The sequence below is a fragment of the Mirounga leonina genome, unplaced genomic scaffold (assembly GCF_011800145.1).
Source record: "Mirounga leonina isolate KUSES-001 unplaced genomic scaffold, KU_Mleo_1.0 Mir_94, whole genome shotgun sequence".
NCBI classification, from domain to species: Eukaryota; Metazoa; Chordata; class Mammalia; order Carnivora; family Phocidae; genus Mirounga; species Mirounga leonina.
Window position 1 is genome coordinate 46,963,211 of NW_023270855.1, and position 25,862 is coordinate 46,989,072.

General features: G+C 56.1%; 1 protein-coding gene across 1 annotated transcript in view; it reads left to right on the top strand.

Moving 5' to 3' along the window:
* CPAMD8 (C3 and PZP like alpha-2-macroglobulin domain containing 8) overlaps positions 1–25,862 on the top strand; it is a 72,942-nt gene that overhangs the window by 46,435 nt on the left and 645 nt on the right. The window contains exons 23-40 of the mRNA XM_034997547.1: positions 1,722–1,773; positions 7,303–7,601; positions 8,193–8,418; positions 9,997–10,173; positions 13,336–13,417; positions 16,404–16,560; positions 16,692–16,766; positions 17,891–18,056; positions 18,953–19,039; positions 19,116–19,252; positions 19,669–19,824; positions 19,921–19,983; positions 20,994–21,175; positions 22,824–22,911; positions 23,794–23,868; positions 24,467–24,572; positions 24,660–24,770; positions 25,525–25,734. Coding sequence (XP_034853438.1) covers positions 1,722–1,773; positions 7,303–7,601; positions 8,193–8,418; positions 9,997–10,173; positions 13,336–13,417; positions 16,404–16,560; positions 16,692–16,766; positions 17,891–18,056; positions 18,953–19,039; positions 19,116–19,252; positions 19,669–19,824; positions 19,921–19,983; positions 20,994–21,175; positions 22,824–22,911; positions 23,794–23,868; positions 24,467–24,572; positions 24,660–24,770; positions 25,525–25,734 — 2,449 coding nt within the window. The remainder of the gene's footprint in view (positions 1–1,721; positions 1,774–7,302; positions 7,602–8,192; positions 8,419–9,996; positions 10,174–13,335; positions 13,418–16,403; positions 16,561–16,691; positions 16,767–17,890; positions 18,057–18,952; positions 19,040–19,115; positions 19,253–19,668; positions 19,825–19,920; positions 19,984–20,993; positions 21,176–22,823; positions 22,912–23,793; positions 23,869–24,466; positions 24,573–24,659; positions 24,771–25,524; positions 25,735–25,862) is intronic.

The window sequence follows — 25,862 nt, forward strand, 5'->3', positions numbered from 1 at the left end:
CCCGGGGCTGGTGCAGCCCCGGTCCTGCTCTCGGTCTAGGGGCAGGTGAGGGGTCTCTGCATCTCCTCGTTAGGGGACTGCAGCATCCGGCCTCCCCTGCCGTGCAGAGTGAGATTTGGTAGAGCGGCCTGGGACAGGCAAGGGCTTCAGGGAAGTGTCCTCTGACCCCCACGTTGACCATCTTAGAGGGCAGTGTGCATCTGTCTCCGACTTCCTATGTGTTCTAGGCAGTTATGGGGATCGTGACCTGATATTTGGAGGGCTGTCGCTGAATGCCCGTGCAGAAAGGACACAGAGCCTAGAGCGGAGGGGCCCAGGGGTTGGGGTCTTACTGACATCCCACCCCACCCCCGCCCCCCGGCTGGGAATCTAGGATCTGCCACTTAGTGTGGGCTGGGCACCTGTCTTAATATTCCGACGCCGCTCCCTAAGTCGGGGCTTCTCACGCTCAGCCCATAGTGTGGGAGGGCCGGAGAGAATGCACACGATCCCTCACGGTGCTGGGCGGGCGGCAGCAATGATGCCCCATCTTGTGGGTGCTGCTTGGACACATCGGAGCCCAGAGCCCTGCTGAGACTCTCACACTACACCGAGGGTGCCCGGCAGCGCCGATGAAGCTCCTCGCAGCCTCCCGAATGTCTGCCCCTGCCCTGTGGCCCAGCTGCAAACAGCTACCCTCCCTCCTGCCTGTGGTCCTGGCAGTTCCCGCGGCACCTGGAGCCACACGTGCGCCGGGCACAAGTCCCGGAGGTGGGCGAGTCATTGCCACAGCGTGGTTGACGGGACATGATGGATTCCTCCGGGACAAGCCTGTTGTCTGATGAGGAATGCCATTTCTGTTAGCCAGCAGGATGGGACGGCCTCAACAGGAAGCACGGAGACCCCTGGCAACCCTTGGCTCAGCCCGAGCTTGCTCCCTGGCCCTCAGCCTGCCCTCCTGCAAGGATGGCAAGCCATCCAGAGCAGCCAGGCCTTGAGTTCTTGCCTCCTCCATCTGCGGAAGGAATTTCTCAATGCACAGAGAGGGATCCTCTGTCCCTGGGCCCTTCCTCCCGTTCACGCTGCTCAGCAGTCTGCTCTGTCTGCAGCATCTGCCGGCACAGCTTAGTGCAGGCCGTTCTCGGGGCAGGAGGTAACATTTAGGTATCAGAAGACCTGAGATGTCGATGCAAAAAACTGAAGCGTGAACTGGAAAAACGGATTTCTGAAACAGGAGGTGGCAGATGTGTGGCTTGATAAAACAGCAGAATCCTTCTCCCGCTCCCCACCACGGGAGAGCCCTGGGTGCATGGTTGGTTTGCTGGATCGGTTATTTGGTGGACCCTCACGCGACCCTGCCTGCCATCTGCCGGGGAGGAAACTGCAGATGACAGAGGCGTACGGTGGGGAAGCAGGTGATGGTTGGGACCTACGGGATCGTGGAGGAGCCAGGCTCCACCATTAGCCCAGGAGACCGGGAGGACAAGGTGGGAGTGTGTGGCAAGCATGAGAAATCTAGGAGTAGTTGGTGAGTTGGTTTGACCAGAACCCGGAGAAGGGGGATGAGCCTCTGTTTCCCCCCCCTAGGCCTGGGGGGTAGGCAGCCTGGTCCTTCTCCGTGTACGTGTGACATTGGCATCACCCTGCAGGGTCCAGACTTGGAGCACTGCCATGGGAAGGCGGCCGCTCCCCTGGGCGGACTGCCCCTCCAGCACTCAGTTCTCCCCGTCTCTCTGTTTCAGCCGGAAGGAGCCCCCCGTGCGTACACCTACAGTGCTTTCTTCTGTCCCAACGGTGAGTCCCTGCACCCACCCTGCTGAGGACTTTGGCCCTTACCCCCACACTGTCACAGCTCTCCCACTGTGAAGTGGATGCCTGCCCTTCCTGGGCTCAGAAGACACAGAAGCGGAAAACTGAGATGTCCGGGCTGGTGACAACCATGAGCCAGAGTGAGGGCCGGGCATCTGCCACGCAGGAAGGAAGTGCCCACGAACGTAGACTGGAGGCGTCAATGAGAAGAGAGACCGTGGGCACAAATAGGGCTGTCCGCAGGGCCCTGGGGTGAGGAGCCTAGGATCCAGGGAAGGGAGGGCTTAGAGTCACGTCAGGGGAAAGCTGTGGGAAGAAGTCTGACCCAGAATCCTGGGCCCATAGAGAAGATAAGAAATTAAAGCGGGTTCCAGAAGGTGTGGGATTCGGGGTCTGCCTCAATCCCCTGAAATCGACATTATACTTGTACATGATCCATGACAAGGAAATGGGTACAGAGTGCCCAGTGGATGCCTCTACCTTGGTGGGGTCAGGGAAATGCTAAGCAGAATGTCTGCCCTCTCCCTGTCCGGTCCCTCCCAGAGGAACCATTTAGCTTGGAGCTCAGGCCTGGCTTGTCACTGGGCAGTCACCCAGCAGGCTTTGGCAGGTGACGGAGCTGAGGATCCAAGCTGGAGTCTCTGGGGGTTGCCATTGCCAAGGCATTCAGCATGACAGGTCCCATAACCCACACAGACCACTCTGGACACAGGCTTCCTCTTGACATGTTTCCCCATTTTTTGTATTAAATAGCAATATGGTACATATATGCTCAAATGATTTTTGACAGGGGTACAAAAACAATTCAATGAAGGAAGGAGAGCCTTTTCCACAAACGGTGCTGGAGTAATTGGACATCTATTGGCAAAAGCATGAACTTTGACCTAAAGATCCCACTTTATACAAGAATTAACTCAAATGGATTGTGGACTTACATGTCAAACTATAAAATTTTTAGGAAAAAATTTGGGAGAAAAACCTTTGGGATCTAGGGCTAAGTGAAGAGTTTTTAGATATGATACCAAAAAGCATGACCCATAAAAGGAAACTGATGAATGAACCTCATCAAAATTAAAAACTGCTTTGCAAGGGGTGCCTGGGTGGCTCAGTCGGTTAAGTGTCTGACTCTTGATCTCAGCTCAGGTCTTGATCTCAGGGTCTTGAGTTCAAACCCCATGCTGGGCTCCATGCTGGGTGTGGAGCCTACTTGAAAGGGGGGAAAAAAAACTGCTTTGCAAAAGATGCTGTTAAGAGGAAGAAATACAAGCTACACACTGGGAGAAAATCTTTCCAAACCCAGATCCAACAAAGAACTAGTATCTAGAATATATAAAGAGCTCTCAAAGTTCAACAATAAATAAAACAATCCAATTAGAAAGTGGGAAAAAGGAGGGGCACCTGGTTGGCTCAGTCAGTGGAGCATGCGACTCTTAATTTTGGGGTTGTGAGTTCAAGCCCCATGTTGGGTGTGGAGATTACTTAAAAATAAAATCTTAGGGCACCTGGGTGGCTCAGTTGGTTAAGCGACTGCCTTCGGCTCAGGTCATGATCCTGGAGTCCCAGGATCGAGTCCCGCATCGGGCTCCCTGCTTGGCAGGGAGTCTGCTTCTCCCTCTGACCCTCCCCTGTCTCATGCTCTCTCTCTCTATCTCATTCTCTCTCTCAAATAAATAAATAAAATCTTAAAAAAAAAATAAAATCTTAAAAAATATATGGGAAAAAGAAATAAACAGTTCACCGAAGAAGATACACAGGTGGCAAATAAGCACATGCAAAGGTGTTCAACATCATTAACCATTAGCAAAATGCAAAATAAAGCACTGTGAGTTATCAATGCATACTTACCAGAATGACTAAAATTAAAAAAAAAAAAAAAGTCACCACAATAAAAGATGGCCAGGATGTGGAGAAAAGGGATCATTCATACATAGCTGGTGGGAATTGTAAAATGGTATGGCCACTGCTGGTAGTTTCTTAAAAAGCTACACATGTTCCAAAGAAATTGCACTACGAGGCATTTATCCTAGAGAAATGAAGATTTCTGTTTACACAAAAACCCATAAACAGACATTCATATCAGCTTTATTTGTAATAGCCCCAAACTGGAAACAGGCTAGGTGTCCTTCAGTGGAATGAGTGGTTATACAAATTATGGTACATTCATACCTTGGAATGCTATTCATTGGTAAAAAGGGACAAACTATTGATTTATGGAGCAACTTGGATGAAGGGGATTGAGTGAAAAAAACTCAATCCCAAAGGGTCCATAAATGATTCCATTTATGTTATTTTTGAAATGACAAAATTTTAGAAATGGAGATCATATTAGTCGTTGCTGAGATGGGGAAGAATGGTGTGGATATGGTGATAAAGGGCAATAGGAGGGATCCTGTACAAATAAAATTGGGGAAATCTGAATAAGATTAATGGATTGTATCAATGTCAATATCCCAATTGTGATACTGTAGTAGAATTTTGAGAGATAGCACTGGGGGAAACTGGGTCAAGAGGACACAGGATCTTTCCATATTGTTTCTTACAGTTGTCTGTGAATCTATAATTATCCTAGTAAAATTTAAATTAAAAACATTTTTCAAAGTGAAACATGTGTGGGACACTAGGGTGACTCAGTCAGTTAAGCGCCCAACTCTTGATTTTGGCTCAGGTCACGATCTCAGGGTCGTGAGATCAAGCTTTGGGATTTTCTCTCCCCATATGCCCCTCCCCACCTCCCTCTCTCTAAAAAAAAAAAAAAGTGATACATATGTACAAATACTGTATGAATGTACTTGTATGAGGTACTTAGAGAAGTCAAAATCATAGAGACAGAAAATAGAATGGTAGGAGCCGGGGGCTGTGGGGAGGGGTTGCTGACTTAGTGTTTAATGGGGATAGAGTTTCAGTTTTGCAAGATGAAAGGAGTTCTGGAGGTGGACAGTGCTGACATTTGCACAATATGACTGTATTTGATACCACTGAACTGTACATTTAAAAATGTTTAAGATGGCAAACTTTACATTATGTGTATTTTACCACAATAAAAAAAATTGGGAAAAGAAAAAGCAATACCTATGTATTACAGAGAACTTAGAAAGAAGGAAAAAATATCTCCTCTGGTTCACATCCATAGATGACCTCTTCTGACATTTTGCTGTATTTGGTTTCATAGGATTGATTGTTGTTTGTTTTAACATAGTTGTAACTCATGAGCTATACAATTTTGTGTTCTGCCTTGCTCATTTAACACATCCCGAGCCCTTTTCCTTGTTATTGTAAAGTCTTTATAAACAGCATTTCAGAACAGTTTCAGTATGTTCTATCAAACGACTGTTCACGGGGTGCCTGGGTGGCTCAGTCGGTTAAGCGTCTGCCTTCAATTCAGGTCATGATCCCAGGGTCCTGGGACCAAGTCCTGCATCAGACTCCCTGCTCAGTGGGGAGCCTGCTTCTCCCTCTGCCTGCCACTCCCCTCTGCTTGTGCTCTCTCTCTCTGTCAAATAAATAAAAATCTTAAAACAACAACAATAACAAAAAACGGCTGCTCCATAATTTGATTATTATGGAATGTTTTGAAACATTGTTGGGCACTTATATATGGTTTCTATTTTTACATCATAATTTATGCTAGGCTGAATATATATTTGTATTCAAAGTAAAATTGGCAGTGTTTTTAACATGTTTTTGGAGGTATAATTGACTATAATAACTCACACGTACTTTAAGTGTACAGTTTGGTAAATGTTGGCATATGTGTACATCTGTGAAACCATCACAACTAAGATAATGAGGATTTCCACTAAACCCAAAAGTCATGCTCCCTGTAACTACTCACCCCTGCCTACTCTTGTCACTAGGGAACTACTCACCTTCCTTTCAGTCTCTATAGATTGCTTTGCTCTTTCTAGACTTTTATATAAATGGAATCATATAAAATGTACTCTTTTTATCTGGTTTCTTTCAGCATAAAAATTTTGAGATGCATCCATGTTGTGTGTATCAATAATTCAGTCATTTTAAGGCTGAGTGGGACTCCACTGAACGGATGCATTGCACTTTGTTTATTCATTGACCTGTTGGTGGACATTTGAGTTATTTCCAGTTTGGGGCTATTTCCAATAAAGCTGCTATGAATATTCATGGACAAGTCTTTGTATGGGTAATATGTTTTCCTTTCTCTTGAATCAGTACCTATGAGTGGAACAGCGAAATCATACAGTAGGTATGCGTCCAACCTTTTAAGAAATGGTCGCACAGTTTTCCAAAGTGGTAGTACCCTTTTGCATTCCCACCAGCAGGGGGTGAGAGTCACTTCCTCGCTCTCCTCACCCACACTTGGGGTTGTCTGTCTGATTAATTTCAGGCATTCTAAAAGGTGTCTGATGGTATCTCATTGTGGTTTTAATGTGCATTTCCATCATTCAAGCATCTCTTCATGTGCCTGTTTACTGCTGGTATATTTTTTTTCAGTGAAGTGCCTGTTCAGTTCTTTTAACATTTATTTTAAATTGAGTTTTGGAAGTTTTAAAAAATATATTCTGGATACAAGTCCTTTCCCAGGTAAATGCTTCACAAAGACATTTCTCCCAGTGTGTGGCTTGTCTTTTCTTTCTCCTAATAGTGTCTTTCAAAGAGCAGAAGTTTCTCATGTTGATGTGGTCCAGTCAATCAGTCTTTCCTTTTATGGATTATGCTTTTGTTGTATCTAAAAAATCTTTTCCAAATCCTACGTTTTCTCCTCAGAGTTTGTAGTATTAGGTCGTACGCTTATAAAATGGCTATGAACTATTTCAAGTTGGTATTTGGAGACCATGCAAAGTGTGGTTCGGAGTTCCCCTTTCCTGCTTCTGGGTAACTAGCTGTTCCAGCACCATTGGATGAGACGATTTTCGCTGTTGAATTGCCTTCACACCTTTGTTGCAAATCAGTTGTTCATACACATGTGGGTCCCTTTCTGGACTCCCTACTCTGTTCTGTTGAGCACCTGCCTGTGTTGACATCAGTACCGCACTGTTGTGATTCCTACAGCTTTTGATTACGTCTCGGTGTCAGAGGTGTGAGTCCTTTGACTTGGTTCTTTATCAAAGTTGTTTTGGCTCTTCTAGATTCTTAATGTTTCTCTATAAATTGTGGAATCAGCTTTGTAATTTCCCCCAGAAGACCCTGCTGTGTTTTGATTGGGATCGCAGCAAATCTGAACATCCGTTTGGGGAATAATGAACGTATTTGCCGTATTGTCTTCTGACCCACGGACACGGTCTAGCTCTCCACCGATTTGGGTCTTCATCAGTTTCAAGAATCTTTTGCAGTCTCCCCTGCACAGGTCTTTGCACGTATTCTGTAGGATTTATCCCTGTGAGCATTTTATCTTTTGTGTGCTCTTGGCAGAGCTGTCATTAAGCCAGCTCCATTGGCTGTCCCCCCCGTGGTCCTGATTCTAAGCTCTGGGCACAGGCAGGGAGAGGCAGGATGCCTCCAGGGGTGCCTTCAACCCCCTCTCTCCTTCCCTCCATCCAGAGAGAGTCCACATCTCCACACCCAACAAGTATGAGTTCCAGTATGTGCCACGGCCGCTGTGTCTCACCCGTTTTGATGTGGCTGTGCGAGCCCACAATGATGCCCGAGTGGCCTTGTCCCCCAGGCCCCAGGACACAGCAGGCATGATAGAGATCGTCCTGGGGGGGCACCAGAACACCAGGTCCTGGATCTCCACCAGCAAGATGGGCGACCCTGTGGCCAGCACACACACGGCAAAGATCCTGTCCTGGGATGAATTCAGAACATTCTGGATCAGCTGGCATGGCGGGTTCATCCAGGCATGGCTGGGCTGACTGGGGTGGGCATGGGAACCTCCTGCTTCTGGGCATTTGCTACCTCCTGATCTGTGTCCAGCTCTGACAGGGGGCAGGGAGGAGGGAGGGTAAACACAGGGCACTATCTCAGGCTGCTCACAGTCTGCCTGGAGTTGCTTACAGGGGTGTAGGGATCTGAGAGCTGAGGGATGGTGGGTGGCCATGGAGAAGGAAGGTGGATATAAGTAGGTGAAATGGGGGCTGGTGAATTTTAGGGACCAGGCAAAGGGGACATAGAAAAGGAGCAGCTAATACAGCTTTCTAGAGGAGGGACATAGCCAAATGGGGTTTTGAAACATGAATAGGAGTTCACCAGGCAAACTGGGGAGTGGAGGATGTTTCAGGCAGAGGGAATAGCATGTGCAAAGGCCCAGAGACTCCCAGGAGCCTGATGACTTCGGAATCTGTAGATGCCACACTTGTGTCTCTGTTGGCCATTGAAGGGGGTGAGGTGACCTTTAGTTTCTCTGTGACCCCCATAGCCAGTGTCCCTGTTGCCTGAGCACCACTGTGTGCTTCCTTCCGGCATCCAGCATCCTTGGCCTCTTTTTCCAGGTTGGCCATGGTCCAGAGCCTTCCAATGAGTCTGTCATCATGGCCTGGACCCTCCCCAGGCCACCAGAGGTCCGATTCATCGGCTTCTCCACTGGCTGGGGCTCGGTGGGTGAGTTCCGCATTTGGAAGAAGGTGGAAGTGGACGAGAGCTACAGTGAAGCCTTTACCCTGGGAGTCCCGCACAGCGCCATCCCTGGGTCTGAGCGGGCAGTGGCCTCCGTCATAGGTGCGTCTGCCTTGTAGCCTGGCCCGGGGAGAATGGGGGCAAGGACTCAGGCCAGGGGGCAAGGTGTCCACTCCAGACTCGGTTTCACATCAGCCTCTACTGGGGATCTGTTTCTCCGGGGATTCCAGCCCCATACCCACTCACCCGACAAGCAGCTTCTGGTGATTTCTCCGTGCTGGGGCAGACCCAGAGATGACCCCAACCCTGTCTTTGAGGCATTTCCAGTCTGCCCGAGGTGGGTCCAGACCCAGCCTGTCCAAGCCCTGTGTGAGGCAACCCCAAGGGGCAGGTGGTCAATTCTGTGAGAGCAGTGAGTGTGGGGTGATGTGCAAGAAGGCAGAAAGTCTGGGTGAAGTCAGCGAGGCGCAGGGTGGAAGGTGGGGGTCCTGGTGAGAGGGGCAGACATCCAGAGCGTTTGCTAAGCAGGAGTAAGTGGCTATGACTGGGGGTCTGTAGGATGTGGGTTGTCTCCTATAGCCCAGGTACAGGAGTGGAAAGTGGGGACCGTGTGGTCAACATGGTGTTGGGTGTTGGAAGGATGGAGAAGAGGGGAAGAGGCCCGGAGGGGCACATAGGCCTGAATGCAGGGGTCTTGGGTCTCTCTGACATCAGAGGACAGAAGTCCTGGGGCCCAGACAGGTTAGTGTTTGTAGCCAGATCAGAGGATGTGGGAGTTTGCAATTTCTGAGGCAAGAGATCAAGTGAGAGATGGCCCTAGGGGGCGAGTGGCCTGGGTAGTGGCATAGGGGAGCAAGCAGATGGGCAGGGATGGAGACGGGGCAAGGGCCGGGACCTCTGGGCCAGTGCCTATCAGCACAGTGGGATGGAAGGTGGAGAAGAAGCTGGGAAGCCCAGAGGAGGGTGATGAGAAAGTAGGCAGGCTCTGCCATGGATGGAGGCTGCAGGAGCAGTGGCAGCCTCGGTGGGGCAGGAGGAAAGGCCAAGGAAGGAAGGGAAGTGTGACCAGGGAAGAGCAGGAGTTCTGGAGGGCCCATCAGCCATGTGTGATGCAGAGAAGCCAAGAAGAGGAATGCAGAGTGCTGAAGGGAGGAGAACACAGGAGAAATTGAAAAAAAAAGAACTGAAAAATATATCAACAATGTCATGTGGGTATGGAAACTTAAAAAAAAATCTAAATACTCATGATTGAAGAGAAAATCACGTTTCCTACTGGAAATTAGAAAAAATATTTAAAATAGAACCATAATGGCTGGATTGATCGATCATTTGTGGGATGCAACCAAAGTTGTAAGAGGAAAATGTATAGCTTTAAATGCACCTGTTTTAAAAGCCACAAAGAAATGAGCATTCAGCATAATGAAGAGGTAGAGAAAGAACACCGAGCTGAGACCAAAGAACACAGAGGGAGGTGTGTAGGAGAGTTCCAGTGGGTGGCCACCAAAGCCAGGGCCCCCGGTGGGCTAAGTGGGCATGGGGCGCAGTCGGGTCCCGAAGGGCAGTCAGAGGGTGGGTGGCCGGTGTTAGGCCATAGGCCGCGCTGGCGAAGGCTATCCCTAGGACAGCCAGGGCACCATTTGAGGCCGGCCCGCAGCCCAGCCCTCATTTCCTCCCCACCAGGAGACGTCATGGGACCAACCCTGAACCACCTCAGCAACCTCCTGCGGCTGCCCTTTGGCTGCGGAGAGCAAAACATGATCCACTTTGCACCCAACATCTTTGTCCTGAAGTATCTGCAGAAAACCCAGCAGCTCAGCCCCGAGGTGGAGCGAGAGACCACGGACTACCTGGTACAAGGTACCGGGGCTGGGGGGGCAGGGTGCTGCCCAGGGAGACGGCATGGGGAGGGAGGCAGCCCACGTGCCCGGTATAGCGGATGCGGAGGAAGGGACCCAAGTGGATGAAAGGGGCCACTCAGGGTGGCCCATCAGGTCAGTGTCAGCAGGAGCCCAGGGTCTGTACAGTTTGGGCATGGCTCTGCATGCTGGGAATCAGCTATGGGGAGAGGAATGGCGTCTTCTAAAAATGTAGATTTTTTTTTTTTAACAAGAAGAGCAATATAGGGTGCTTGGGTGGCTCAGTTGTTTAAGCGTCTGCCTTCGGCTCAGGTCATCATCCCAGGGTGCTGGGATCAAGCCCCGCATCGGGCTCCTTGCTCAGCGGGGAGCCTGCTTCTCCCTCTCCCTCTGCCGCTCCCCCTGCTTGTGCTCGCTCTCTCTGTCAAATAAATAAATAAAAAATCTTTAAAAAAAAAAAGCAATATAATAGCATTATAAAAAAACATTTAGAGAAGAAAAGTAATTCCCTATAATCGCCCCATCCATGTTGGCTCTGAATTTACGCTCTCCAGCAACACAGGTTAACGTGGTCGCTCTTGGTGCCTCGCGGTGTGGCATCCTTCAGTGTGTCCCAGCCACATGCTGTGTGTATGCGATTTGTCCCCCGGGCTGTGTGGAGCCGAGTTCCGTTCACCCCCCCTCGCCCGGCTCCGCGGCGGGACCAGGGGCAGCGTGTCTGATGGTGGGGGCTGGAGCAGCATCACGTTCAGGGCTTTTAGAATCCGGTTGCCCTGAGGCATCCTGTCCACGTGCTTGGTGAAAACATCCGAATTTCTGTGGCGCGGGTGTCCAGAGTAAAATTGCTGGGTCTCAGGATGTGCTCATAGTCATTTTCCAGGTTACACGCTTTGTCCCTCACTTACATTTATGGAATACAACGTACTAAACTCTTCTCTTGGACCTGGCGGGGTTATTTCCGGCTTTTTCCTCCCTACATAATGCAGCATTGAATATCTTCAGAAATAAACAATGCAGCACTGAACATCTTCAGAAATAAATAAGACCGCACGGGGGCGCCTGGGTGGCTCAGTTGGTTAAGCGACTGCCTTCGGCTCAGGTCATGATCCTGGAGTCCCGGGATCGAGTCCCGCATCGGGCTCCCTGCTCGGCGGGGAGTCTGCTTCTCCCTCTCCCGCTCCTCCCTCTTGTGCTCTCTCTCTCTCTCTGACTCTCTCTCTCAAATAAATAAATAAATAAAATCTTTAAAAAAAAAAAAAAAGAAAGAAATAAGACCGCACGGAACAGAAATCACGCGGCACCGAGGGTCTTCCATCACCAGGAATCAGATCCTTAGGACCTCTGGAGGGTAGGACCTCTGAGCGCCCTGACCCACCCCCTCTGCATGTCTTGGCCCCATAGGAGGGTCATGGGGAAGTTTGTAGCCTCACCTCTGTCACCGGCACCTGCTGTGTGTCCTCAGGTAGGGCCTGTTCTCAGTGCCTTAGTTTCCTATCTGTGTAGCAATGGAGTTAAGTCAGTTGATGCCAAGGTCCTGAGGCCTCCTGAGGTGTGCTTCTGGCCTTGGGCTGGAGCTGGAGCGAAGGGGAGGAAGGCGAGGGTTTGACCCAGCTGTGAAGCTGGCGTTCACAGCGGGCAGGTACGTGTACTTGACCTGTGCTGCCCCACGTCGCCCTCCCACAACCCCAGACTAATGGTCCTCATTTCCCACATGAGCCACGTGAGGCTCCTCAGAGCAGCCAGCCTGAGACCATGCAGGGTGGTGGGGGCTTCTGAGACCCCAGGCTCGTCCGGATTGGATTGGCTGGCCAGGGCACTTGGTCCCAGCCAGAGTGAGAGGAGAGCCCACAGGCACCACCTTGGAAATTTCTGCCTTCAAGAAAGACCGGCGTGTGCCCGGCTCAGAGGATGTCAGGTCCCTCTCAGATGGGGAAACTGAGGCATGTGAGCGCCTTGATTCCTGAGGCGACTCTGGAGTTCCTGCTTCCTGGCCTGTCAGGGTTCCCTGTAGAAGATCTCCAAAAGCAGTCCTGATGATCCAGAACCATCCGTTCTCAATGGGAAAAGGAAAGCGCAAGAGCTCATGGTGAATGTGGAAACTCTTGAATGGAAAAGCAAAGTCAGGGGTTGCCACGGGCCGAAAATCTGGCTTGATAAAGGCTGACCAGAGACTGCCGGGAACCCCAAGAAGCCCACTCGGTCTGTGGCCAGGGACGCTCAGGTCGCTGAACCCATCTGGGCTTGGGCCTCGAACGCCACCCCCAGTCTGATGACCCCCTAGTCATCAACAGCTGCCGGGAGCTCCCCTGAGCAGCCAGACCCTGTGCCCTTCAGCCAGTGGGCATTCCAGACTCTACAAGCTTCCCATCGAGCCCCCTCCCCCGGTTTTCTGCCAGGCTTGCTGGTGTTCGTTTCCTGGGGCCGCCGGCACAGGGGCAGGCTCCCTGGAGTGCGCTTCACAGGCAGGGCGTTTCTTTCTCCTGTGTCTGAGTCTATTTCTGCATCTCTTCTCTTCTGAGGATACCAGTCATTGGATCCAGGTCCTACCTTATTCCAGGACAATCTCATCTGGACATCTTCAGCATGATCACAACTACAAAGACCCTTCTTCCCTCATAAGGTCCCATTTTGGGTTCCTCTCCAGACCCTACAGACCACCCACTACATATGTCCCCTCACAGCCCTCCCTGGCTCGCCTGGCCCATGCCCCCCTGCTGCCCTCACAATAAGGCCAAACACCCAGTGTGGCCCGAGTGGCCGCCTCACCTCCCTCCCCTGCCCCCTTGCTCTTCTGCTCTGGCTCTTCTGGTGCCTTCTGCTCTCTGAGCACACCAGGCTCTCGTGGACTAGTCCCCACCCCTGGGGGCAGAGGGTGCTGCCTCGAGATGGGGCAGGTCCCTGACCACCCAGGCGTGAGTGAGGGCCTGTGTGTGACCAGGAGTGACAGAGAGGTGATGTCAGGAAATGAGAGGAACAAAGTAGAGCTTTCAGCCACACCCGTGGTGTGGAGCCCTTTCAGGGTCTCCAGGGGTGGGTGTGGGGCAGTTTCCAGACTCCAGATGTGGGTGGGGGTGGTTTTGGTGACCCTGGATGTGAGTGTTGCATCATGGGGGGGGATCCCAGGGACGTTCCCAGGACGCTGACCCCTCCGCTTGCTCCGCAGGCTACCAGCGGCAGCTGACCTACAGGCACCAGGACGGCTCCTACAGTGCATTCGGGGAGCGGGACGCATCAGGGAGCATGTGGTGAGTCCCCACTTTGGGGGCACGGCCATGGGGGCTCTCCCACCCGAAGCCGCAGCCCCCCATGCCACACCGAATGGCCAGGACGCTCGGGGCCAGATCCCCAGGGTGACAGAGATAGCCATGGCCCCGGCCCCCCGGCGTTCAGAGGGCTGGATGTGGGCAGCTTGCTGGGCTCTGGGTGTGGCGATGGGGGGTGGTGGCAGTGACAGGGACTATTTCTCGTAGTTAGTCTTTCTCCTGTTGTCGCCACATGGCCCGGAACAGAGCCCTTGCTCTCCAGCCTCTCAGGAGCAGGTCCTGGATGCTCTGAGGCCTCTTCAGAGCCCACTGGACCCCAAAACAGGGGTGACCCCGAGTAGGACGGGACGGGAGAGGCCCTACCACCACCGGGAGGCTGAGGTCGGGGGAGCGTGTGGGCAGAGCAGCCTGGAGTCTGGTTTCCCTTGCAAGCGGCTCCCTTTGGCTTTCGGGGCGACCAGGCCAGGAGGGCCCGGTGCGGGGCTGCGCACCCCTGGGTCTTGCTCCCCGGGAGCCTCAGAGCAGGGCAGTTTGCGTGATTGTGGATTTCCCATATCCACCTTGGGGCTTGCAGGGACCGTGGGGCACCCCAGCTTCTGTCCCCAGATGGGGTTTCTCTCCCTGAGCGCAGGGGGCTGTGGGCATGAAAACTGCCCTCCCTGTCCTGAAACTGACCCAGAGTGTCCACCGCACAGCAGCATGGCCAGGGCCCACGGGCGCAGCGACACAGCTGGCTGAGGGTCCCCCCCTTACCCCCCCCCCCGCCGTGTGCAGTGTTGCTTACTTGGCTCCAGAGGGCCGACCTGCCCAGAGAGAGTGTGGGGATGCACAGGGCCCAGCACTCGGGCTCCGCGTGGCCCCGCGGCCGGTGGCCTGCGCATGCGTAGGGCGTTGGGCCCCTCCCTCTGGGGCGTGGCCGGGCTGATGGAGGCGCCCCAAAGGCAGGAGAAAGGATGGGTTTGGGGGTCCGGGAGGGAGAGTGGCCGGGACGAGCAGACTCCTGGGGAGGGTGCACGCAGCCTTGGAGTTATGGGCTATTTCACATTTTGGCGATTCACCGCAACAGAGCCTTGATTTTCTTTCTCTTAACTTCTTTCTGTGGGTGCGGTAAAGTACGCATAACATACAATTTATCATCTTCACCATTTTTAAGTGTCCAGTCCAGTGACATTCAGTATATTCACGCTCTTATGCCGCCGTCACCGCCGTCCGTCCCCAGAACTCTTTTTAATCTTGTAAATCTGAAACTCTGTCTATTACATACGGACTCCCCCCCCCCCCGCTCCAGCCCCCCGGCACCCCCGTTCTAGTTTCTGTCCCTGTGAATTTGGTCCCTCCCGGGACCTCCCGTGAGTGCGATCATAGCTTCCTTTTCTGCGCGGCTTGCTTCACGGCTCACAGTGTGCTCGAGGTTCGCGCCGTGCTGGAGCAGGGTCAGTGTTGCTCCCCCTGAAGGCCGAATAACATCCCGGTGTGTGGAGGCACCCCGTTTTGTGAATCTCTTCGTCAGTCTAGACACTCAGGTCATCCCACGTTTCAGCTGCTGTGATAGAGAGCGGTGAACACGGGTGTACAAGTATCTCTTCGCGACCCTGCTTCCGATTCCCGAGGGGATGTTCCCAGGAGTGGAATCGCGGGACCCCATGGGAGCTCGGCCTCTAACTTGGCCAGGAACCGCCCGGCTGGCTTTTTACAGCTGCTGCGCGGGTTTACACTCCCACAGCGGCGCACAGGGGCTCCCGGTCGGCGCCGCCTCGCCGCAACTGTTGGCTTCTGCCGCTTGGACAGTAGCCGCCTGGTGGGCGTGGGTGGGGGAGCCACTTGATCTTGAAGAGCGGGGCCTGCTCCTCCGTCCTGTTGCTCGTCCCTCTCGGCTCCTTGCATTCCATCCAGTGGTTCTCCTGCGTTGATTTTTCACCCCCTCATTCATCCCTTGGGCCCATCAGCTCTCACTCAGGTGCACCGTGATGCAGCAGGGAGGCGGGGGGGTGGACAAGGCACAGGTTGCAAAGCCAAGGATGGACACCTGTGACACAGAGGTGGGCTGTGGGGAGGCCAGTTGGGGGTCCTGGGAGTCCAGAGAGGCCCATCTCAGAGTGGGGGCGCCCAAGAAGCTTCCTCTGGGGAGAGACACGTGGGCGGAGCGTTGAGAGACAAGCAGTACCTCATTCTGTGTAGACAGGACGGAAACACAACACGAACAGTGCCTGGATGGGGTAGCTGAGGTAGTGGGTTGGTGGAAAGTTTTCCACTGCAAGCAACAGAAATCTGGCTGAAAGGCAATTCTAAATGTCAGTTCACACCACAGGGCTGGGGCGGCTACAGGATGGGCCAGTCTGGCAGCCTGCAATGCATTGCCCCCCCACCCCCGCCCACCAGGTTCTTTCCTTTGGTCCCTTGTGGGCTCTCTCAGCACTGTGGCTCCTCCCCTCATGGTGGCAAAATTGCAACAGCTGCTCCCAGCATCACCTCATGTGCCCATTCAAAAGTCATTCTCAGGCCCAAGGACTGAAATGCCCCTAACTGTGGCTGGCTAGAGCCATAGAGGGGACCAGGCATCTAAGTTATCTGGCTGCAGGTTCCCGAGAAAGACGAGATCTCTCTGCAAGGCTGGGATCCCTTGGGGATTGGCGGTGGGGGGGCAACAAGAAAGGTCTTCTGCACGTGGCAGGGGGAGGCAGGGCTGAACCATCTCATAGGAAGGCCTTGAGTGCCAGGGTGGGAGGGTCCATGCAGGGAGGCTGGCCTCTGTCATTGGGCCCTGCTGGGTGCCCACACACTTCCTGGAGCCCTCACAGCAGCCCTGCGAGGGCACGCTGGCCCCTCCCATGTTACAGGTGAGGAAGCAGAGACCCGGGGCCGTGCGGGGAGCATGCACAGTTCCTCAGGGGGCATACGGGAGGTGACCTTCTCTGCACAACCGCCCCCAGCCCATGGCCCCCCCAGTCCCTGCCTCATCCTATTTCAGGCTCACGGCCTTTGTCCTGAAGTCCTTTGCCCAGGCGCGCAGCTTCATCTTCATCGACCCCCAGGAGCTGGCGGCTGCCAAGGGCTGGATCGTCCGGCAGCAGCGGGTGGACGGCTCCTTCCCGGCCGTGGGCAGGATCCTGAACAAGGACATCCAGGTGAGCGGCCCCTCGGCCCCCTTCTGGCACCTTAGCCCTGCCCTGCCTGCTCTCCGCTGCTGTCTGGGGCCAGTAAGGGGTCGGGGGCAGTCCCCTCTGGCTCAGGGTGAGGCTCGAGAGTCCTCTTGCAGGGTGGGATCCACGGCACAGTCCCGCTGACGGCCTACGTGGTGGCTGCGCTCCTGGAGACGGGCATGGCCTCGGAGGTGAGCACAGGGTGGCCTTGGGAGCTGTGGGTGGCTTTCCCCTGCAGGCCAGGCCAGCCATCCTCTGGCAGGCTTTATTTCTTCCTTGATGCCCTCCTTCCACTCTTTCTCATGCTTTTCAGTGGTCCCAGGATGTCCACCTTCTTGTAGCCTGAGCAGAGGATTGAGAGATTCCTGTGATAATTGTGGGGGGCCTAAGGGAGCTGTATCCTGAGATCTCCCAGGACTATCTGATGCCCCCAGTCCCTGTTTGGGGAATCATTTGGGGCTAGAGCAGGTTCCTGGCTGGTCAGGGAGTCCTATGCAAAAATTTGGGAAAGTTTTTGGGAGAAGGGTCTAGAACCTTCATTTACAGTTGGTACTGGAACCAGTCAAGGTTGAGGTGTCCTGGGGGACTCGGGAGCAATTGTTGCTTTTGTGAAACAGGAGTGGGGGAAGCACGTCCCCTGCAGTGAGGGTGTCCATAGTGGATCTCAGCCCTGGGGGTAGGGACCCCACCATTCCTAACATCTGTGTCTGTTCTACATCCTCTGATGATGAATTGTGAGTTATCTTAACAGCGTGGCTCCTTCAGTGCCCACGTTGGTCATTTGCTAAATTCATTAATGCTTCTCATCACTCATTTTTTCCCACTTAACCAATATTCCTGGGCAGCTTCTCTGAATCAAGCTGTCACTGGACTCAGTTTCTGTGCTCCAGGGGCTCACATTGGGGTTGGGAGGGGGGAAGTGTGATCAGGGTTGGTGGGCTTCCTGGAGGAGGTGACCACTGAGGTGAGGCCTAGAGGATGAGGTGGGCCTGGGCAGGGGGTCTTGGAAGCCAGCCTGGTGATGGGGTAGGTGGGACAGGGTGGTCAGGGCTCTGCCGACTTCTCCCAGAACGTCTCTGAGTTGATCCGCTGTGCTCAGACCTCATTTGGAAAAAGTTGGCACCAACATAAAGGGGACGGGGTTCTGAAAGCCAGGTCTGCAGGCTGTGGGAGCCCCAGAGGGAGGCAAAATGAGAGTCTGTGAGCCATCCAGCGCTCCCCCTAGGCGTGCCCTGGGAATCTGTGGGTGGGCAGGTGGGTGGGGGAGCAGAGCAGCCTCCCAGGGCTCCACTCCCCCCCGAACCCCACCCTGCAGGAGGAGAGGAGCGCCATTGCCAGAGCGCGGCACTTCCTGGAGTCCAGTGCGCCCTTGGCCGTGGACCCCTACAGCAGCGCCCTGACCACCTACGCGCTGACCCTGCTCCGCAGCCTGGCAGCCCCTGCAGCGCTGCGGAAGCTCCGCAGCCTGGCCATCACGCAGGGTAGGGGGCCCGCATAGTGCACCCCAGTAGACAGCTCATGGACACATGCTTGGCACTAAGGAGGCACCCTTTGCTCGCTCTCTTTTGTTTGTTACTCATTGTCGCATCTCCTAGTGGCTTCATTTGATGAAGTGGCTTGAGCCCGAGGGTCATTTTTCTCCCTTGTGAAATAGGGGGTAGCTACCCCTGCCCCAGGGAGGGCCCCCCGCCCTCCATCGCTGGGTGAGCCTTGCAAAGCCTTTTCCATCTTCAGGATGTCGGTCTCCCCATTGGCAAAATGACTACCCACTATGTTTGGGGAGCCCCGGTCGCAGAGACTTCTCAGACTGAGCCCCCTCCCCTCCCACCTCCAGTTCTCATCGCACTCCCCACTCCCCACCTTCCCCAGCAGCTTCTCAGCTTATGATGTCACCTGAAGAATGCTTTCATTGCTAGGAAGAAAAGAAAAAAATTAAGCAAAATTCTAAAACCACCCAATTGGATGACCGTGTCTAGGAGTACCTGCTTGGGCAGGGAATGCCGATTTCTCTGTGGTCTGAGGGCCTTTTGCACCTCACATGAGCTCAGAATCCTCGGAGCCTTTGCAAATGGCAAGTGGCTTCCTTGGTCCTAAGTGGGGACAGCTGGAACCCCATCAGGGCCCCGTCAGGAGGGAGGCCATTGATGTCTACCAGGGGTGCCGGAGGGATGGGGTCTGTCACGGAGTTGCAGATTGGAGACCCTTCTTGCCCCAGCCCTCTGCCCTGGCACCCTCCTCCCCTGGGGTCCACCACCCTCCCCCCCCCCCCCCCCCCACCGATGTCTCTTCTTGAGACCATATGCACTGACCCTCCCCACGGGATGCCAGGCTGCACACTGAACTGGGTCGTGGCCCCTGACCTGTCCTGGCCCTGCAGATGGGGTCACCCACTGGAGCCTGACGGGTTCCCGGGACGTGGACAAGGATGCATTCCTGAGCTTCAGCGATGGGGTCTCTCGGTCAGGTACTGGCCCCCTGCTTTGGGTGCTGGGTGCTGGGTCCCAGCATCGAAAGGCCCCAGCCAGCCTCGTCCATTGCAGTGGTCTCGGCCGAGGTGGAAATGACAGCCTATGCCCTGCTGACCTACACCCTCCTGGGTGACGTGGCCACCGCCCTGCCCGTGGTGAAATGGCTGTCCCAGCAGCGGAACGCGCTTGGGGGCTTCTCCTCCACTCAGGTGAGTTGAGCAGGGCCAGAGGAAGGGGCTCAGGTCCCAGCAGGGTCACTGGGGTCCAGGCTCGGGGCTCAGAGCTCGCCAGGAAGCCACCGCCTACTTCAAGTCCCAGGGCGGCTCCTGGGGGACAAGGAGTCCAGGGGAAGGCAGGGGGTGGAGCCTGAGGGACAGACGCACCAGGCTCTGGGACAGGCACGCAGCCTCTGCCTCTGCGGAGGTGCCTGCCCGTTCTCGGGGGCCCCCAGACTGTGGATGTCTGCACCAGATTCACTCTGCCTCCCAGCCACATGGGTCCCTGGCCTTCAGAGAGGGTCCACGCCTGGTGCCTCCGGTCTGGGCCGGACCTCCTGGGAAGGGGGCAGGGAGCCTGCCGGCTGACCCGTCCCTGGGGCTTCCAGTGCCTCCTCGTCTACCCCCAGGACACCTGCGTGGCTCTGCAGGCCTTGGCAGAGTATGCCATCTTGTCCTATGCTGGCGGCATCAACCTCACCGTCTCCCTGGCCTCCACCAACTTGGACTACCAGGAGACCTTCGAACTGCACAGGGCCAACCAGAAGGTTCTGCAGACAGCGGCGGTGTGTATTCCTGGGCCAGGGCTTGGCGGCCCCTCCCCGCTGCCCGCCCACCCTGGCGTGTCTGCGGAGGGCGTCATGGTGTCCTGTCTCTTTCAGATCCCCAGCCTCCCCACGGGGCTGTTTGTGAGCGCCAAGGGTGAAGGCTGCTGCCTGATGCAGGTGGGGCTGTGGGGACATCGTGTGCTCACTGGGGGCGCCCAGAGGGGCAGGCTGGGGGCTGCAAGCTCAACGGCGGGCCAGGCTGAGTGGGGCAGATGGGTGCGGCTGAGAGAGACCCTGGGGCAGACCGTCTGCCCCCCGTAATGCAGCCCAGCCTGCCCAAGGCAGGTGGCCATGCCTCCTCTCGGGTGTGGGGGCTCCTCCCAAGAAAGTCCGTCTGACCCTCAATCCAGTGGTCTCTGACCATAAGCAGATGCCCTCCCCCACCCTGGAGTTGGCCCAGTGCCTCATGTTTAGTCTCCCTGCGGCTGCCTGGACCAGGATGCCCCGCCTGGGCGCCCTCCCTCAGCCCCTGGACCAGGATGCCTCAGCCTTGCCCTCCCTGCAGCCCCTCCCTCACCCTCCCTGGGATTTAGCTGCACTCTGGGCTGGGGCAGGCTGGTCTTGTGGGCTCTGGCTGGAGGTCGGAGCGCAAGTCTGCCTGGAGACCCAGAGTGCTCGTTGCCTGGGTGATGGTTTGGGAGCCCAAAGGTGGATGGTTGTCATGGCATCCAAAGCCCATCCTACGCCGCCCTCCTATGCCATGACCTTCAACCTGCCATCAACTGAGATAGGGGGAGAAGGAAGCCGCCGGGCTGGCCCCAACTCTGGCTCCATGAGGCCTGCTGGGGACATCTTTGTTCCTCTCTTAGATGTGTCAGAAAGAACCACTGTGTACCATCCAGATATGGGTGTGCTCAGGCCGCACCCCCATCTCTAAAACGGGAGCCCAGACAACACAGTGGCTAGGTGGGAGAGGCCTGGAGGCTGTGGGACCTGGGCTTGACATGCGTGAAAAGGGGATGACGGTTGGACCTACACTTGCTGGGGCTGTTGCAGGGCTAAATGAAGTAACAGTAGTCCCCACGTCTGTCGCCGATGCCCCACTTTTGTCATCGTTCTGACCATGCCGCTGCCTCTCCCCTCCCCCACCCGGGTTCCCTAAGCCTCGGTCCTCCCACACCCCCCAGATTGATGTCACCTATCACGTGCCGGACCCCGTGGCCAAACCAGCCTTCCAGCTTCTTGTGAGCCTCCAGGAGCCAGAGGCTGAGCCGCGGCGGACGCCTGCTCCCGCCTCCGCTGATGACGACGACCCGGCGGCCGACCAGCATCACCAAGAGTACCAGGTGACTCTGGAGGTGTGCACCAGGTAAGGCCACCTCCCTGCTGGCCGACACCCCTGCCTGGGCCTACGAGGAGGGTCATATCAGAGGAGCACGGCCTCCCGGGACCAGGGCACTGAGCAGGTGCTCAGTCTGAGCCTGTGGATTATGAGGCTGTCGGCTGGAATGCGGGATCACGCCTCTGGCCCCTGCTGCATTTCCCACTGTGGGGGCTGGACCAGCCCTGGTGGTTCCTGTGATGGTTGCAAGATACCTCAGCAAGAACCATTGGGGAACTCTGAGGGACAAGGATCGTTCCTTACTGCTCCTGGAGGTTACCGGGCACGCCCAGGGCCACACAGCGAGGTCACAGGGAGAGAGAAAGTCTGGACCTGGGTAGGGCTTTGCCTTTTATGGGGGCACAGGGTGGGGGCTTTGGGTTTCGCCAGTCCCCCTTATTGGCAAATTTAAAAAGATAAGCGCAGGAATGAGGGAGCGGGAAGGGAAAGGTGGGTCGGTTATCTCAGTGACCCGGGGTTTTCTGAAAGGGGAATTTCATGTGGGGGGTGGCTCCTGGCTCCTTGTCTAGCTATTTATCTGTAACTGTGTCACAGTCGGCAATATGTTGATCCAAGATGGGTATCTTTGAAATGGATGCTTTTGCAATCAAATGCTTACTGTCAGGCACTTAGACTGCAGATGGTTTTTGAAATGAGGAGGGAGATGGAAGCTTCCAGATGGATGCAGCAGACCCCAGTGGTAGGTGAGGCAGGTGGCCCAGGTGGGGACAGCTGTTGGTGGCCCCTGCCTGATGCACCAGACGCAGGCCTCTGGGTTCCCTGACGGTGACCCCGGGACCAGGCCACAGAGGGTCCTCAGGGGAGGTGCAGGCAGCTGCCCTCACAGGATGCTCGTTGCCTGGGTGATGGTTTGGGAGCCCAAAGGTGGATGGTTGTCATGGCATCCAAAGCCCATCCTACGCCGCCCTCCTATGCCATGACCTTCAACCTGCCATCAACTGAGATAGGGGGAGCAGGAAGCTGCCGGGCTGGCCCCAACTCTCTGGCTCCATGAGGCCTGCTGGGGACATCTTTGTTCCTCTCTTAGATGTGTCAGAAAGAACCACTGTGTACCATCCAGATATGGGCGTGCTCAGGCTGCACCCCCACAGGAAGCCTCCCCAGTGGCTGTGGCCCCCATGACCCTTGGGCCCACAGTCTGCAGGTCCCTCTGTGAAGGTCAGCCGCCCTCCTTGTCACCAGCACTTGGAGGGCCTGGCATGGAGCAGGCCCCAGAGGCCAATATGCACACCCCATGTCACAGAAGGGGACACGGAGGGCTGGCCTTGGGGAGTGACTGGGGATTCCCAATCACCAGGGCTCCCGTGGCCCCATGGACCTGCTTCCTGTGCTGGGGACATAGCATGGGGTTCGGGGCAAGCACGACCCAGAGTCAGTAGGCCTGGATCAGGCCCCGAACCCTCGGCGAAGCCCTCTCCTTATGGTCTTAGGGTCTCAGCTGTGAAATGGGCTGACCGGTGGCCCGGCCAGCTGTGTTTGTACAGATGGGCCACCCAGCCAGGCCCAGGTTGGGCTCCCCCAGGACTTCATTCGTGGGGATTGTGGCTGTCAGAGGGGGCCATGAATTCCGCCATAGGGCTTGAGCTCGAGGGCCTATCTCTCCTCTCATTGGAAGGTGGCTGCATGCAGGGTCCTCCAATATGGCTGTCCTGGAGGTGCCCCTACTCTCGGGCTTCCGGGTGGACATCGAGAGCCTGGAGCAGGTGAGGTGGCGCCGGCAGGCAGGAGCCAGGCGGGGTCTCTAGCTGACCGCCCTGTCCGGGTTGCAAGTTCCCAGCCCTTCATAATTTTTTTTTTCTTTCTGGGCAGAGTTGGTGCTTCGGGGCTGGCCACCTGCTGAGGGGCAGGTGGGAAGGGGTGGGATCCAGGTGGTGGAGGAGGGATTCAGCAAATGTGGATGTGCTGTAGGGACAACGTGGGGTGCCACAGGGTAGCCTCAGCCTTGGTTCTCCAGAAACCTGCACTGCCCTCAAACTCAAGAGATACCAGTCCCACATCCCCTGGGGGGATGCTATCTTGCCCAAAGCTGGAGGAGGTCTGCAGTGTGGGGAGGATGGAGAAGGAAAGGCAGGCCAGTCCCGGGGGTGGGCAATCAGGGAGGCTTCGCCGAGCACCAGGGTAAGGAGAAGGGCCCGCACAAAGGCCTTGGGTTTATGTATCAAAAATTGTGACTTCCCAGGCTGGATGGTGGCTGAATGTTGCAGTTGAGATAAAAGGAGATGGCAGGGCTCAGCTGGGCACCTCGAGTGCCACAGGGAGGCCTAGCGTAGGGCTGGGGCTGGATCGAGGGAGGCTGTAGGAAGGGAAGGGGAGGGAAGGCAGGAGCTCGGGGGTAGAGGTAACCAGCCTCACATACCCTCTCCCGGGTGCTGGGTGGGCTGGCAGGGCCTGGGTAGCCTTGACCGCCATCCCCTGGCCCTGGCGCTGGCCCGTGGGGGCTTGCTGGATGACCACAGGCAAGTCGCCAGCCTGTGGGGCCTTGCCCACCTCCCACTGACCAGTGAAGGCCCCGCAGAGACCGGGGAGGAAGCAAGCACTGGGGACAGAGGGGCTGGGTGGACCCTGACCTCTGACTTCCTTGTCAGCTGCTCTTTGACAAGCATTTCACGCTGAAGAGGTACGAGGTGGCCGGACGCAGAGTCCTCTTCTACTTTGATGAGGTACTGTCACTGGTGCGGGGGCGGGGGCGGGGGCGGGACTGTCAGGGCCCAGGGCAGTTCCTGCAACCCTCTCATCATGAAAAAGAAACGGGAACAACCAGTCCAGGCAGAGCTGGTGCAGCTGGTGGCTTAGTGCCCCAGGCAGCTCACTTGGGTGGGAAAAGTTGGGAGGGGATGGAACAGTATTCAGGCATAAAAAGGAATGTGGCGCTGGTGCGTGTAGATGAACCTGGAAAACGTGCGGAATGGAAGAAGCCTGATACAAAAGGCTTCGTGGTGCATAATCCCATGTACACGAAATGCCGAGAACAGGTAAATCCATAGAGACACACGGCAGATTAGTGGTGGCCAGGGACTGGGGGAGGGGGGAGAGGGAGGGCGTGGGGAGTGAAAGACCAGCAGAGAGATTTTTCCAGGTAGGATGGAAGGACCCACGGGATTGAGTGGAATCAGGTTTTTGTGTTTCACACGTCCTGGGTACCCCGAAATCCGCCAGCTCGGGGCCCAGGCTTTGAGGCATAGCAGAGCGTAGGGGCGGTAGCTCATCCCTGAACCCAGTGGCCGCAGGCAGGCCTGAGCCCTTCTGCTAACCCCGCAGATCCCCAGCCGGTGCCTGACCTGCGTGCGGTTCCGGGCGCTGCGTGAGCATGTGGTGGGCAGGACGTCCGCGCTGCCCGTCTCTGTGTACGATTACTACGAGCCTGGTAGGCCCGCACCCACCCGCACCCCCGGCTCAGTTCCTCACCTTGTCACCCCATCACTTGGTCACTCTTCCCTTCCTCGTCCCGCAGCCTTCGAAGCCACGCGCTTCTACAACGTCAGTGCCCGAAGTCCGCTTGCCCAGGAGCTGTGCGCGGGGCCCGCGTGCAACGAGGTGGAGCGCGCCCCGGCTCAGGGCCCCGGTGAGTGCGCGGGCCGCTGCCTCCCCTACCACCGGCCACCCGGGCCGTCCTCTTGGAGCTCAGACCAGAGCAGGGAAGCGGGGTCTCTAGGCAGAGGACGACAGCTTGGTAAAGGCAGGAGGACGGAACTCGGTCAAGGGCGCACACTTTGGGGATATGGCCGAGCGGGGTGCGGGCCGGCGGTGAGGAGGGGGGGGGCCGAGCGGGCTGTGGGCGGGCAGTGAGGAGGGGCGGGGCCGAGGGCTGTGGGCGGGCAGCGGGAAGGGGCGGGGCCGAGCGGGCTGTGGGCGGGCAGCGGGAAGGGGCGGGGCCGAGCGGGGTGCAGGGGAGATTGGAGAGAGGATACCGCCGATTGGGGTGGGAGGGCGCCCAGAGCAGAACCGGTGGTGCCCCCTCCTCCACAAACCAGCGGTGTAGGAACTGCAGGGCCCTGGCCATGAACTCGGACAGTGGCCACAGCACAGGTCTGGACGGGGCTGGAGTGTCCTTCAGGGCCCTTTTCTTTATTTTTTAAACATTTTGAAGTAGGTTTATATTGCTTTTGTTGATAACTTCTATTTGTTTTCGTAATAGTAGGCAAATTCCACCAGGTCAGGGCTCAGGGACTCCCAGTAACTGTCGCGCACCCGTTCCTACCCTGGGGAAGGTCGTCCCTGCCCCCAGGGACTTTCCCCCCACTCCAGGCCTGGTGGGAGGCGCCGCCCAGGTGGGGGTTGGGGTCCCGAAGACCCGGCCGACTTCGCTTCGCCCCCAGGCTGGTCCCCCGGCGCGCGGGGTCCTGCGGCCGCCCCGGAGGAGGGGGCGAAGATTGCGCGCTGTGGCTGCGCCCGCTACTGTCGCGCCGGCGGGGACCCGGTGTGCGGCTCCGACGGAGTCGTCTACACCAGCGCCTGCCACCTGCGGGAGGCTGCCTGCCTAGGCCGCGCGAGATTGGAGCCCGCGCCCCCTCGCCGCTGTGCCCTCGGTGAGGACCCACCTTGGGTCTGGCCTCTGGGATCCCAGCTCCCCCTGGACATAGTGCATTGCCCTATCTTCTTCATCACCTCTCCCTCCTATCACCTCCTCCCCATCACCTCCTCCTCCTCTTCCCCA